This window comes from Propithecus coquereli, unplaced genomic scaffold (assembly GCF_000956105.1).
Source record: "Propithecus coquereli isolate 6110/MARCELLA unplaced genomic scaffold, Pcoq_1.0 Scaffold200, whole genome shotgun sequence".
Classification (NCBI taxonomy): domain Eukaryota; kingdom Metazoa; phylum Chordata; class Mammalia; order Primates; family Indriidae; genus Propithecus; species Propithecus coquereli.
In genome coordinates, this window is record NW_012144968.1 from 1,195,096 (window position 1) to 1,211,245 (window position 16,150).

Genomic DNA, 16,150 nt, shown 5'->3' on the forward strand with positions numbered 1-16,150 from the left:
CAGTCACCAATTAACAAGCATTTTCAACAAATTATGGAAGAGTAAAAGCAGATAACAGCAGGTCACTGGCCAAATGGCTGCCAGTAATACATAATACACAGTATAACAGGTTAATTTCAAACTTTACACATTCCCACTCCTGTCTGAGAGCACAACAGCCAGTATTTATGTCCAGGAAAACACACATGCTCCCAAATTATTCTCATAAGAAATGAAAAAAAAAAAATTCCCTGAGAGTGTTAAGTTCTGGTACCTGAAACCCTTATTTTTCTAGGTATATAACCTTTATTTTATCATATGTGTTTCTTTATGTAAGAAATCTTCTCCTTCAAGTCATGCAAGAGTTATGGTAATAAATTCTTAGAGCAGCAAATGTAATCCTAGCACACTACTTCCTCTCTCTTCTCTAACACTCTGTTACTTCCTCCCTCAACATCCCTTCTAGCTTTGGCCCTGCTTCCACTTTCACGGAGAAAATGGGACAACGAGATGACATCAACCCACCCACGAACATCTGTGTCCATGTGTTTTGCCTTCACTGTTAGTACAATGGAATGATAAACCCTACAAAGGCCAGCCTCTCCACCTGCACACAGAATTCATCCTCTCTCCCCTACTCAGTGATATTTCTCAACAATTCTCTTTTGTCTCTCTCACATCATCAAATTTCCTCTCCCTGCTGGATCTTTCCCATCATAGAAAAAACATGCTGACTCCACTACCCCCGTGCAGGTACGTAAAACCTTTCTTGGCCCTAATTCCACCTCCAGTTGTTACCCTATTTCTCTCCTCTCCTTTACAGCAAAACTCAACAAAGCAGCTGTCTATATATTCTTGTCCAAACACTCTCTACTCATTTTTCCTAAATCTAATCCAAACAGGTTTTGTCTCCCACCACTGCATGAAAAAGCTCTTGTCAAGATCTTTCTCATTGCTAAATTCACTGTCCAAATCTCAGTCCTTATTTATCTTGAACTCTCAGTAGCACTGGCTATAGATTACTCTTCTCATTGAAACACTTATTTCCAGTACCTTTTGCTTTTTGCCTTCCTTCCTAGATAATTCTTTATAGTCTATCTTTTTGATCACCCCAACATCTTAACATGAGGGACCTCCAGGTCTCAGTTCTTGGATCTATTCTCTTCTTTAACTATACTCACTCTTCGGTGATTTCATTCATTTCATTGAATTCAGTCAGTAGCTTTAAAATATTGTCCATATACTGAAAATGTATGTCTTGAATCCACACCTCTCCCTTAAACTCTCTATTTGTATTTTCACTCTCTACTTGACTTTGCCACTTAAATGTTCAATGGGCACCTCAAATTCAACATGTCTAAAATTGAGCTCACAATCTTTCCCCTAAATCCGCTTCTCCCTATTCCCAGCATCAGTTAATAGTATGACTATCTTTCCAGTCTCTCAAACTAAAACTTTCCATTAATCCTTTAGTCTTCTCATCATCTAAGTTCTCAGTAAATCCTTTTGGCACTGTCTTCAAAATGGCATCCTAAGTCTAATCATTCTGACCAGCTCCACCCCTACGACCTTAACATAAGCTTCTGTCCTTTAAACTCTATTACTGCACTAACCTTCTAGAGTAACTGCTCTTTACTTCCTCTCTTCTACCTATACTTGATTCTCAACATCGCAGCCAAAATGACAATGTCAAAATATGTCAGATCATATCATTCTGCTCACAATTCCCCATCAAATTCTTTTTTCTCTTAGAGTAAACCATGTAAGGCCCTATACGAACTACTTCTCTGAACACATCTCCTACTACTCTCTCCCTGCTGAAACACACTATGTGTACACTTGTCTTAGGACATATATAATGGATTTTTCTTCTGCCTGGAGATTTCTGTCTTTCAGATGTCCCCACAGTTTGTTGACCCCCACATCCTACAAATCTTTGCTTGAAAGTCCCCTGATCAGGAAGGCCTCGCCTGCTGAGCCTTATGTAACATTGCAACCTTGCCCAACCTGGAAAGCCCTATCCACTTTCTCTGTATCATGTTTCTCTATAGCACCTCCCACCTTCTAATATATTACCTAGTTATTTTAAGTTATGCATATATTGCCATGATGATTCATAAAATATAATACCATTGTTTCTCCAAGGCCAAGATTTGTTGAAAAAAATATTATATGAAGATGCTCTTTTAGAACTCTTAGATATGAATTGCACCTCTGGGCTGGGCAATAAAGATGAATTGCAATTGTCCAACTGTTAGCTTTTGCTTTTAGATTTTTCTTTGTTTTGACTTAGTTCTGTGTGTGATAACATCATTTATTGATGTTTTACTATTTTTATCTGCCTTATATTTTTTATCTGCCTCCATTTCATGCAAGAAGTCTAGTCCTTGGAGGCTCCTTTGCCTCTGAATATCTTACAATTTTAAGAATTATCCTGAATAATACTTCCATTTTTTATTTTATTTTTCTACACTGTGCCATTGAAGAGTTTATGCTAGGTTATCTGGAATGGAAAGAAAGAGGATGAAATACTTTCAAGAATGAGCAAGGAGTAGAAGAGAGTCCACCGTACTGACATATTAAGGAAGAAATTTGTGCCAGTTAGTAGGGAAACCTGCTTCCCATCAGCTCTTGGTAAGTAGTAAGACCACAACCATGGACTCACTGAAAATGTACTGGGGTAGTAGTGGCTGCTCTGGGGCTTTAGCTTTAGCAAATATGCCCATTTTTCACAGACAACTTGCGACAGGGGGAGACCTTAATTCAAGGAACTATTATCAGTATGAACAATGAGGATGTCAGAAATGGCCATGATGAATGAGAAGTTTAAGTCTGCATGAAACATTCCAGATACTGGTGCGATTTTGTGGAGAAGGACCCCCTATTATACCTAAGGTGGGTACCCCTACCAGCCCATCATGTTGGAGATTCAAAGTCAGATTCAATTTAAGAAAATCAAGAACCCAGATGTTTCTTGCACACCTGCATTTGTAGAAAAAGATCCACAACTGCTCCTTAGGTTTTCTTTTACCAGTTTTTCAGAATGTAGGCTTATAGCATCTGAGGTACAAGGTGTTTGAGTAATATTGTGATGCTGAGTCATTTGAAATATCAGTGAGGATTTGATGGCTTTGCATTGTGTATTGATTATGTAAGTAGAAATTAAGAGCATTTTAACCTATAATTATTTTCTCATATAAAAATTTCCAATTCATATAATTTTAATTAAAATAGTAAAGTTCAGATACCTCTCTTAGACCTAGGATAATGCTAGCAATGCATTTTTCTAGGCGTTGTCAAAATTGTCCAATACCATCACAAAACCCCCAGGTCCAGTGCACTCCTTGTTTTCCAGACTTGATCTTCTTTAGTCTTTTTCAACGGAGTAGAATCAGGTTCAAATCATGTCATAACAAATCACCCCTGTATACAGTACGCTTCAAGGGCTTCTCATTTCATTCTGCCTGAAAGCCCAGATCCCTGCAACGGCACAGGAGGCCCTGTGTGATCTAGGACACCATGGTCCTTCCTAGCCCATCTCCCACTCCCTCCCCCGTAGCTCATTCTGCTCCAGCTCTTCTGTCTCTTTGCGCTTGTCAAATACACTAGGCATGTTTCTACCTAAGCACCTTTGAAACCTCCTTTCCCATAAAACCACATATCCAGCTCTACTATCTACTAATCTGTGATTCAGAGCAAATCGGTTACCTTTCTGAGCCTTATTTTCCCATCTATATAATGAGAAAAATAACAATACTTACCCTAAAGCATTGTTGTGAGTATTAAATGAGTTAACATATGTAAAGTGCTGAGAACAGCATGTGGCACAGAGGGAATGCTGCAGAAGCATTCCACAGTGTAATTTGTACCAAAAGCCCCAGCGGGTTTTCTGGATCACCTGATCACCCTTTATAAAACAAAGCTTGAGAGCATTTGTGAGGCACTTCTATACACTTTCTGAATTCTAAAGTATGAATTAATTTGGCTCTTGATGGTAGAAATAATTCTTAATGTAAATTATACTTGCTTACAGAATTGTTTCTCCTAAACTACTGAAACATTTTCAACAAAGTCATTTACAGTGAACCCTATGTTCTCTAATGTGTGACACGAACACGTACTTATCATTACTGCACGTTCACACATACGGTGAGGCCTCTGCAACACAGAAATACCTGACGTGCCTTCTAGGTCATTGAGAAACATGACCTAGAATTATCTTTCATGTACATTTAGAAGTAAATGTATTTTACTGTGGACTTAGTCATTTGGAAATTGGATACAGCACAAGGAGGTAAAACAGTTTAAATGTGAAGCTGGAATACTTGGGTTCGTATATTAGCTCTAAAACTCTTCTGCTCTGTATAGATGAGTAAGTAGGTTACTTATCCATCCTAAGACTTACTTTTCTCGGCTCTGAAATAGGAGATAATGCTTACTAAATTTGCTTTTCAGAGCTGTTGTGAGAATTAAATGAAATGTGAATTAAGATGTGTTTTTACAATCTATACTTTAATAAAAATGGTAATCATGTTCAGTATTTATCATGTGCCATGTGCTATGCTAAATGGTTTACATAAATTATCTTAATCTCAGAAAAATACTTACTTCATTGTATGTACTTTGGTCATCTTCATTGTTAGGTAAAACTGAATCTTAAAGATACTTCAAGTAACTTGCAATTTAAAGAAATATTAAAACTTCTGCACATTAGCATTCTTTCCAAAATGTGTGATTGATCATGATAGTCATTATCAAATTATATTAGATATTGCAAAATTCACTATATTTGGTATAATACATATTGTGAAATAACTAAAACTCATCAGCATATATAATTATAACTTTTGTTTAGATTTTTACTTGAATTAAGTGTACCAACTGCCCTATAGCAACATGGCATAAAAGATTTTTTTGACCTTTACATTGAGGCTTTAATATGTAATGAATGTGTTAAAATGTCTTCCCCTTTTGTGAGAAAGTAGAAGAGCTGGTTTTAAAATGTTTCTTTCAGATACACTGTTCAGAATTAATCACAAGGTCGCTAAGAATTTAATAATGTCTTTCATGTTGAATATTTATATGCAAAATAGAAGTACAGTTTACTATAGCCAATATTATACATACTCTGTGCAGTATAATTCATTGAATGAAGGAGAAGAAAGGATTAAAAAACAAAGAAATACCCTTTTCCGAGTCTTCTCCTTAAGGAAAGGTCGGATCACGGTGTACAGGGCATGGATATACCACGGCTGATTAACAAAATGAATTCCTCCAAATCGTGCTGGGAAACTATCCTAGAGTAACATGGAGAAAACAAAAATCAAAACATGCTTTAATATATGAGAAGGTTTAGGGAAGGTTATATAGTATGAAAATTTGTTGTTCCACACACTCAATTGAGATTATCTGTATAGTTAAAGAGAAGAAGGAAGAAGAAAGAATCTTAGAATATTAAACATTATAAATTTCATACAGTAACTGAAGCAATGTGTAATAAAGCAAATCCTTCTCAAGAAAAAGGTTATTGTAAGAATTTCAGTATTTTTAAGAGGGTTGTATTTTAAGCCTGCAAACTGTTAATTGTCATCGAAAGCCAAGGAACAAAAATAAAGGTTATTAGAGATTTGTCAAATAAAGTATTTATGTTGAATAAATGTTTATTTAAATTATTTATATTTATTTAAAATATGTTTAAATTAGAAAATTTTATTAAATTCCAATACAGTCATCTATAATGTGAGCAATGTCAGATATCAAAACTCACTTTGTTTTCTTTTTATCTTTTTATCAACTTCGTTATAAACATTCTCCTTTCCTTATTTTAACTACAAAAAGGGAAACATGCTTAAGCAAAATAAAAACCTAGAATTGTAAGAAACCTGGAGATTTTTTTTGCTAGCTTAAATGAAAATCAAAAGACTCTGAGCTCGCCCCACAGGAGGAAAATGGAACTATCATAATGCCATTCTCCTCAAGCAAGAACTCACCTTGTGTAAGCTCTGAATCTGAAGTGATGCAGAAAGGTATTTTCTCCCTACCCTTGATTAAACAGGTGCATCCCCTAGCCCACTCCAAAATGTAAAGGAATCCTTAAGCCAAATGTATGGCAACATTTGACACTGTACTTGAGTATGTCCAGAATCTACAAAGAACTCAAGCAAATCAGCAATAAAAAAAAATCAAAAAACTCTATTAAAAAGTGGGCAAAAGGCATGAACAGAAGCTTTTCAAAAGAAGATAGACTAATGGCCTATAAACATATGAAAAAATGCTCAACATCACTCATCATCTGAGAAATGCAAATCAAAACCAGAATGAGAGATTACCTAACCCCAGTCAGAATGGCTCTTATCAAAAAGTCCCAAAACAGATTCTGGCATGGACGCCGGGAGATAGGAACACTTACTTATACACTGTTGGTGGGACTGCAAACCAGTGCAACTTCTATGGAGATTCCTCAAAGAACTAAGAGTAGACCTACCATTTCATCCAGCAATCCCACTACTGGATATTTACCCAAAGGAAAAAAAGTTACTTTATCAAAAAGACACCTGCACTAGAATGTTTGCTGCCGAACAATTGACAATGGCAAAGATGTGGAATCAACCCAAGTTCCCATAAATACATGAATGGATTAATAAAATGTGTTGTATGTATACCATGGAGTACTACTGAGCCATTAAAAAAATTAACAGCTTTTGCAACAATCTGGATGGAACTGGAGACCATTCTTCTAAGTGAAATATCTAAAGAATGGAAAAACAAATACCACATGTACTCACTATTAAATTGGAACTAACCGATCCACACTCATGTGTACAGATGGAAGTAAAACTCAACAGAAATTGTGCAGGTGAGAGGCGGGAGGAGGGGAGGGGTGAAATCATACCTAACGGGTACAATGTACACTACCTGCCTGATGGGCACACTTATAATTTTGACTCAAACAGTACAAAAGCAATCCATGTAACCAAAATACATTTGTACATCCGTAATATTCTGAAATCTTAAAATATAAATAAACTAAAATAAAAAAAGAATTCCACATAAATGGACCTGATTATTGCTACTGGTTCAAAATTCCACATTGAACTGACTACAAAGGTCTGCTTAAAAAAAAAATAAATAAACCACTAGAAGTCTCTCCAGTGGCATCATAATACTTTGCAGTCTTCTGGATTCTATTTAGAGCATGTGCAGGAACAAAAGAAAAGTAAAGGAGCTGAAATAATTGTAGGTTTTTTTTAAAATTTAAATGTTCCCTTGAATAAGAGGTCTGGTCAAAAACATTCATGGCATAACTCCATTAAAATATTTTGTTTTCATTTGGAACACTTATGAGCTTTACTAAATTAACTTAGTATTTTTGCACATTGATTTGCGGAGCTGCTGAACAGTATTTTGCAAAGTACTTTTTGTCTCTGAGAATAGATCACTATACTGTAAGAGTACTTGAAAAAATAAATTAGTATAGCTGAAGGTAGAACTTTTCACCCTTTATGCCAGTGTCTTATTTCTTTTATAAACATGTAGTTTTCATTCATCAAGAGTTTATTACAATAATAAAAATGAATCAGACAGAAATGCATAGAACGTTTTTACATCATAAAATGTTTATACTTGAAGATAAATAATGTACATATAAGCAAAGAGAATACTAAGACAAACACCCAGGTATTTTATTATTATTATTATTATTATTTTTCCACCTGAATATGGGAGGACAGAGAGTTTGCTTAAGGATTTCCTGTCCAGCAGGAATTTTCCTAGCACAACCTTCCTTAAGGGTGTAGAGCCTGGAGGAGCGCAGGGTCTCACTTCCACACCCCCACTCGTCCTCAATGTGTGCAAGCCTAGTGTTGCTCCTGAGCACCCCACACCCCAAGCAACCAATATTCTCTAAAGTTTTAGATTCATGCAATTAACACTTGCCTCCAGAGCCGCCCAGCCTTCACTCACCCTCCTGTCTTTTTTTTCCCTATAGATTTCTGTGTGTGCTTGACTCAGAGAGACTTGTCTCATGTTCCTGAGAGTTCAGCAATGCACCTGGAAATATTTTTGTTGTGAGGGAGCCAACATCTTGGTACTTCATAGTAGGAAAATCTTTAAGAATTTTTAACCTGTTGTACTGCCTAAAGCAGAACTATTTAATATGCTTTTAAAATATATTCCTGAATGAGCTTTTGATCTTTAGAACAAAACTGAATGAACACCAACCATCAAAGCTATTAAGCAGAAAGTGTTAGTCCAAGTGATTGATTCTTAAACCTTGAGAATCATAGGAAGCCACGTTTGTTCTCTCCTGAAAAACTGAATATACACACACATACACACAACTTGTACACAATGCCATGGGCTTTCTTGGACACATCTTTAAATATGCAATGGCTTGATCGGTACCAAATCATAGTTGAGGCATAGTGAAAGAGCAGGGAAAGCCTTGACTTTGCAACCAATAGACCTAGCTTAAAATTCTGACTTAATGCCATATCTCAAGAATCAAAGTCCAAAACAAGGACAGAATCCTTGATTAATTTTTTTTCCTTACCGTGATCTTCTTCATTTTCAATTATGTCCCAAGTCTTGCAATATTTACCCCCCGTCTCTGTGGAGTTTCATATTCACTCTCTACATGATGCCAATGTGATCCCAGTAAAATCCAAAACCCACTATCTCTACCGCATGTCACCTCCCTGCATCTCCTTTATGTCTGTGGTTGCCACAACGTCTTTCAGCTTGTTGACTTTGTTCTCTCCCATATGCCTGCCATAGCCTTCCCTCCCTTTTTGTAAGATCTACTCTTTTGTTGTTGTTGTTGTTGAGACAAAGTCTCCACTCTTTTTCCTGGGCTAGAGTGCAGTGACGTTATCATAGCTCACTGCAACCTCAAACTCCTGGGCTCAAGTGATCCTCCTGCCTCAGCCTCCCGAGTAGCTGGGACTATATGTGCATGCCACCACACTCAACTAATTTTTTCTATTTTTAGTGGAGAGGAGGTCTCGCTCTTGCTCAGGTTGGTCTCGAACTCCTGAGCTCAAGCAATCCTACCACCCTGGCCTCCCAGAGTGCTAGGATTACCGGTGTGAGCCACCACACCCAGCCCAATCTATTTTTACTAATCCCTTAAGACTTATATCTAGGAACATCATCTCCAGGAAGCTTCTTGTGAGCCCTTCTCTCACTTCTCCTTACCCACAGAAGCCCATTCTGTGCCTTCACCAGCACAGCACTAGAGTCTGTCACTGCACTTTGTCACATCACCCTGAATTTGTCTTTCATTTGTCTGCCTCTACTGCTAAACAGTGAGCTCTATGAGTGCAGAAGTTGTGTGTTCTATATGGTCTAGTGGAGCCTGGCCTGGAATCCTTTTCCACTCATGTCATACCCCACTCTACAGGGCAGAGGATGGAAGGTTAAGCATATGATAGTTCTGCCAATGTGATACACCTGGGCAAGATTTCAAGGCCCAACAGGAGAGATTGTTTTCAGCAGTCAGTCTCCGGACTCTACCTTCCTCTTTCTAGGTTTCACTTGGGAGGTGAGTGGCCTCTGGGATAGCAGCAGCAAAGATGGACGTAATAGTTTCTTGGCCACTGAATCACATCCACAGCGGTCTGACCAAGGGTTCAGCAACAGTCCCCTCCCAAATTCCACTGCTCCAGCTCTTCCGATGAGGCTATAAACACTAACTGCCTGTACTAAAGCCATTTGTTCTTAAATCATCCAGAGAGATTTCTCTTTTGTGTACTGAACTGAGCCAGACTGTACCTGATTCACCTTTATATTCCTAGCATTTCAAAAACATACGTGTGTTTGTCCCAGAGCAGAGCTAGATGAATGTTTATTGAATAGACTCTGATATTTATAATTTAAGAGAACTATTTATCTTCTTTGAGCCACAATTTCTTAATCTGTAAAATGGAAACAACATTTAATGGGACTGCTGATACCTAACAATATCCATTAATTATTGAGCACACATTCTAGATACAGGGCTATTATGTTAACCACAAGCCACCCCACTTTACAAGCGTGGAAATGACCATCAAGGTAATTTTATAGTGTGGTTTAACTGGTAATCATTTGGCCCTAAATAGCACTACAAAGTAACTATCAAAATGACAACATACAATATGCCAATCGTTGACACTGTTGGCCACACCAGTCTTCACTGGAGACAATAAAATAGAAAGTTCCTGGCAATCAGTGAGAGTACAGCCAAGACGGGATGAAGAGAGGTAATAGAATTCCTACCTTCCAAAAGCTTTTGCCAATTCACTTGCTCACATTCTTTTTTTCCCCTTGAGCCAAACCGTTTGTGCTCAATGCACAGATTGCCTTGCCTGAATGCTTCAGTTAATGGAAAGTTGGCCCACCAAGGTTCTAGTGGAATTCAGCATTTCTACAAGCTTCTGTTGACATTATACACAAATAAATATCTTTCTTGGGAGAAAATGGATTTGGAAGTACCTTCTCTGCAATGCCTGGGCTTCCTTAAGGGTAGACATCTATGGAAAACAATTGTAAAATGAGATACAATCAGAATAAATCTACTTTTTCCTCATTGGCACTATAGACACTGTATATGGGGTAAATATATTTATAGGTATCATATATATGTACATATCAGCAAATTATTCATGTATTTCTAGCAAAAATATGTTTGCCTCAAATATGTAACTATTCAAGAAGAAAAACTGGATAAATCAACTATCAGGTATAATACCTAGCTATTCAAGAAGAAAAATTGGAGAAATTAGCTATTGGGTACAATGAATACTATTTGGGTGACGGGTACACTAAAAGCCTTGACTTCACCACTATACAATTCATCCATGTAACAAAAAACACTTGTACTCCTAAATCTATTGAAATAAAAATAATTTTAAATAAATTTTGATGAAACATAAAAGTTGTGTTTTAAGATAAATACTATGACAAGTAATATAGTCAGATTTGCAAACAAAATAAATCAATAGAATTTCTGGTACAATCAGGACACAGTTTAGAGCCACAAATGAGAGCAAAAAGAATTTTTCTATGAGAAAGAAATCCACAACTTTGGTCTTGTTTCACAATAACATGTCGAGGGCTGCTAAACCAATCACTTGTGTTAAGAAGTGTCCTCAGTATGAACACAGGCAGAAATTGTATGTGTACCTCACTATTCGGAATTAAATCTGTCAGGCTTTTTTTTTTTTTTAATGTTTTGTTTTCCTTTTCTCTCTTTCTTGTACTTTTTGAAACATTTAGTTTCAACTATTATATGCACCATAGCAAAGTGAGTATAGTGATAAGTTGTAGCACCCAGCAACTGGAAATTAAACCTGTCATCCCTTACCTCTACTCATAAAGTCACACTAGGACCCAAAACATTGAATTATTCTTATGTGATGCTTTTAGTATAACTATAACACATGCTTCTTATAGAAATTTTGAATACAATAAAGTATATTTTAAAAAAGAAGTCACTCATAAGCTTAGCAACCAGAGATAAAAGGGATTCTTTAAGCATTTTGGTGTATTCTTCCAATTTTTTTACTTAAGTTTTATATAGGTAACAAGAAACTCTATGCAGCAGTCTGGAATTATGATAATATTTATAATGGCTCACAGGTATATATCATATATAATATTACTCTTTCTCAAAGCGTGCTTTGATATAGAAAGTAAAGGTAATTATTGTAGCAGCTGGTATTACTGGTTCCTTCAGGAGTGTCACTATTGGCCACCTTCAGATATGTTTAAATTTACTAAATTTGCCCTGCCTTGACATGCCAACCACACTGCGTTTCCCTAAATATGTCTTTTGGGAGTACCTTTTCTAGATGCTATAATGGTATTTATATACCTCATACCCATCTTTTAGAATGTTGTATTAGCTATTTGTATGCATGTCCTACTCATCTTCTAGAAGATTCAGATTCCTGAAGGAAGTCATGCTTTTCCTAGTTCCAAATCACTGCTTCCATTCCCCACCGCTAGCATCATTTGCAGGATCTCTAACTGAACATAATGGCACTATAGTTGTAATCCCACATATTTAGTCTCATCATTAGTGGACAGACAGATCCATACAAGTCATTCACTTGCTTTTATGAAGAAAGCAAAGATTTTTACCAAAACATTCCAACTACTGTCTTCTGCCAAATTGAGAAAAGACAGCCAGAAAACTATTTAATTATCAGCTAATTGGAATGTCTTTTTTTGTGCCTCTCTTATAATTGGTAATGAGCCATACTTAAATGATTGCAAATAACAGGTTGCAAACAAAGAATTTTGACCCTCACACAGACATAAGAGTTTAAATTAGAATTATGAACATGCAGGAGGCTGCTTCACCTCCATCCTCTTAACTTCTAACTCCTCATTAAAATCTCATGCTATCCAGGTAGACATACAATAAAGGAATTGATTAAAAGCAAAGAATTATGCAGAAGAAAATTTCACCAAAAAAGAAAGTAATCTGATATGTAGCGAAACAATAATGAATATTTTTTACATCCAGGTTATCTAACACTTAGAAATTTGCTAACAGAGAAAAGAGAAAAAATTAATCAAATGGCTAAAGAAAAGAATAGCTAATTCTGTTACAGGAAGCAAGTCAGTATATACACAATATATAATACTGTGTTTCTAAATAAGCACTTAGCAAGGCTTTCTATTTGATGAACAATCTCTAAAACAAAACGCATGCAAATCACATGTTTAAATTTTCATAATTCTTCAGAAAACAGTGTCTTAATTTTAATAAAGCAACATGGATTTATCATGATAAATCATTTAAAAGAGCAATTTAAAAATACAGTTATATCCTATTAATGTGTGGCTTGGTAGGTAAAATTCTTACTTGAATTTTCAAGTTTTGAAACACGAAAATATTTTGAAACGAGTTTGCCCTACTAAATGTTAAAATACTAAATCTAAATACACACTAAAATGTACATAACTTTTTAGATTAGGTTTTTAAATTTGAAAACTGCTGTTCTAGATTCCCACTTACATAATGTTACAGTATCTGTTTCAAGACACTTGCCCAAACATCAGCTATTTTTTAAATTGTCTATCATGTATACAAGTGTGTCAACAAGTATTTCTCTTAAGAATAGACAACATAATGTGTCCTACCACAAGGCATACATATTATATCTGACATTTCTATTAAAATAAAATGAGTCCGCCATCCTATATGCACTAATATTTGGCTAAAGAAAACTTCACGATACTGCAATGCCTGGGAAATCCCTCTTTTGCCTTGTTCTGTCCCTCTCTTTTAGGGAATTTAGTTCCCATTTTAGAGACGTGCTAGCTTTGTTCTTTTTCTGTTCTGTCTGAGGGTGTCCTCTTATTGGTTTGTTTGTTGTTGTTTTCATTAGAAATGGTGTCCAAATGCAACGATGCTGCCTATTTCTGGCTACGTAGAAGGACTTAATGGAGTGACATATCTTTTCAGTGCACACTACTAGGCAGTCTGCCATAGGAGTCTGAGGTTTCAAAAAATCGTGTTCTTTCAGTTGTGAGTAGGCAGGCGTTGTAGGGGGAGCGAGTCTCTCACACCAACATTTTGAAGGCAAAGAGATTTGACTGCATTGCTTTGGTGATTCTACAAGCAGTATTTATAGTTCGAACAGGGAAAGTTTCCAACTCCACTCAAGAGGACTAGGAGGAATCTTCTTAGGCCGCTCAGAACACAGGAGTGGTCAGGGCTGCCCCAGTTTATGAAGCCACAGGCCCAGAGAAAGACACAGAGCTACCCCTTCCTCATCTGTGAGGGCACACGATTGCCATCTGCCCGCAGAAAAATAAGAGTTTTGTGATGTTATTATCATGGTTGTAATCTTAATATAGACTATCATTTCTCAATTTTTAGTTTTATTTTTAAAATCCAAAAGAAAAATGTTAGTATAGTTGATTTGTCTAAATCTATAAGGAATAACTGCATTTCCTCTTTCACCACTAAATTATCACTTTAAATAACAGTTATATATTGATTCCATAGGGGAAAAAAATACAATGTTATGTCTTTCTTTTCATTTCCACATGTACTGAAATAATCTATAACTCCCTTGGTTTCTAGGTTCCAGTGATAAATCCACTTAACTATTAAGTAATATGTCTCTGTCAGTAAAGGTACCCCTGTCCCTCCCTCCCAGTCACATACACAGTATTTCCAAATAGACCAGAGGGATCGATGTGCAGAGAAAGCCTACTAGAGTACATTGTGATTATACGCTCAGGGCCTCTGAAATTTGTGGGCTAGAACTCATTAGGCTATCTCAAAATATCAGGTATATGTCAATTCTTTTTTTCCATAAGATTGTATTTATTTTTTTTTCACATTTTCAAAACAATTGATATCATATTTATTATGTTTTATTTATTTATTTTTTTAATTCAGGATATTATGGGGGTACAAACAAATCACGTGTAGTTGTTTTTCTCTGTCCACAGTTAATCACTTGGTGCTGCCTAACTATGCTTCAAATACACCCCCCGTCAAACACAACACCCCCCACACACAACCTACCGCAGGACTCTGGGACACAATGTTGATGTATTAGTATGGATAGACCCCTATCCCTGAATAAAACTCTCAGTTTTGGTGATTGTTTTATTGGTGACTTGGTGCCATCAACCATGCATATAGAAGGGAATATCTAAGTCTGAAGTACAGTAAAATACAGACAAATTAAAGTGGAATATTATATGAAATATTCTCCATTGAAAGAGCTCTACCTAGATGAAAAACTATTTCCCAAAGTAAAACCAACATTGAAAACTAATTTGCAATGTTTAGTCATCATAACTGCATGGACAAGAAGATCTCTTTTTTGTGAACGAAACAGATATGGTCTTCTCACCAGTTACTTTTTCTGTCAGAGAAGGCTGATAACAGATTGAAGCAAGTCACAGCCACGCAGCCTCAACATGAAGATACAAGACTTATTTAAGTCAGCCACTGCTGGTGTGTGCCTGATACAACCGGGGAGTGAGACAGCCTGGAGAACGTGACACAAAGCCATTCTCACCCAGCCTCGCAACCCATGAGGCATTGATCACAATCAAGTGTAACAGCAGGAGAGAACGCAAAGTAAAAACTACTGCCTTAAAAATGTGCTATCATCATGTTCCTAAGTCAGGCTCTTTTATTAAAACTGAATGCACAGCAAGGAAAACAAATAATTGTGACACTTGTAAACAAGAGAGAATGTGTAGTAATTTTCTACGACCTGTTTTAAGGCTTGTAGCACCAATACATCAGCTGACAGCAGGAAGGCCTTACTATTACTCCAGCCAGTATATCAATAATAGATTGGGTCTCCTGCTTCACTTTTAAACGACTTTAGATAACACAAATTTAGAAGTGCTGACATTCTCAAAGTCAAATTTGCCAAAGGGGAGTTAAGCAGCAAAACTTCAGCTAGCAGAATTGAAAAGAAAAAAATTATAATAATAATCAGGCAAAAATCCTTTAATGGATATTTCATAACATTCCTGCCTGTATCAGACGTGTGAAACTAGGCAAGACTGATTTTAATGATGAAACAATGCTACAAGGGTTTGGAAAGACAAACTGTCATGTTCTGTGGAGGGAACATAAATTGGTAAAAAACATTCCTGAAAGAAACTTCAAAACATCCTTGTTATGTCCCCTAATGTTGTTTCTAGACATCAATTATAAGAAAATTGTCATTAATTTGGGAAAAATTTTATGTGCAAGATTGTTTGCTTCATTTTTACATTTTGTAACTAGGCAAATACTGAAATCAATTTAAATTTAGTTCAACAAAAGAGTGAATAAATGAATAATGTATTTATAATATATAATACTAAAAAGCCATTAAAATGGCATTTTCAAAGAATTCCTAATGATAAAAAGTAATCAAAATATAATATTAGGTTAATAAATCAGAAAAAAAGTATTTTAAAAAGGAATGTGAGAGAAAGGACTTGGAAGATACATTAAAATATTAACCTAGTTAACTCTGTGGCATAATAGATGACTTTTATTCTTTGTACATTTTATATTTTGCAAATGTTCTGCAATGACCATGTACTATACACATGCACACATTAACCTAGTTAACTCTGTGGCATAATAGATGACTTTTATTCTTTGTACATTTTATATTTTGCAAATGTTCTGAAATGACCATGTACTATACAC

General features: G+C 36.0%; 1 protein-coding gene across 1 annotated transcript in view; it reads right to left on the reverse strand.

Moving 5' to 3' along the window:
* CLVS2 (clavesin 2) overlaps positions 1-16,150 on the reverse strand; it is an 80,852-nt gene that overhangs the window by 7,979 nt on the left and 56,723 nt on the right. Inside the window, exon 4 of the mRNA XM_012643810.1 lies at positions 5,166-5,276. Within this exon, the coding sequence (XP_012499264.1) occupies positions 5,166-5,276 (111 nt within the window). The remainder of the gene's footprint in view (positions 1-5,165; positions 5,277-16,150) is intronic.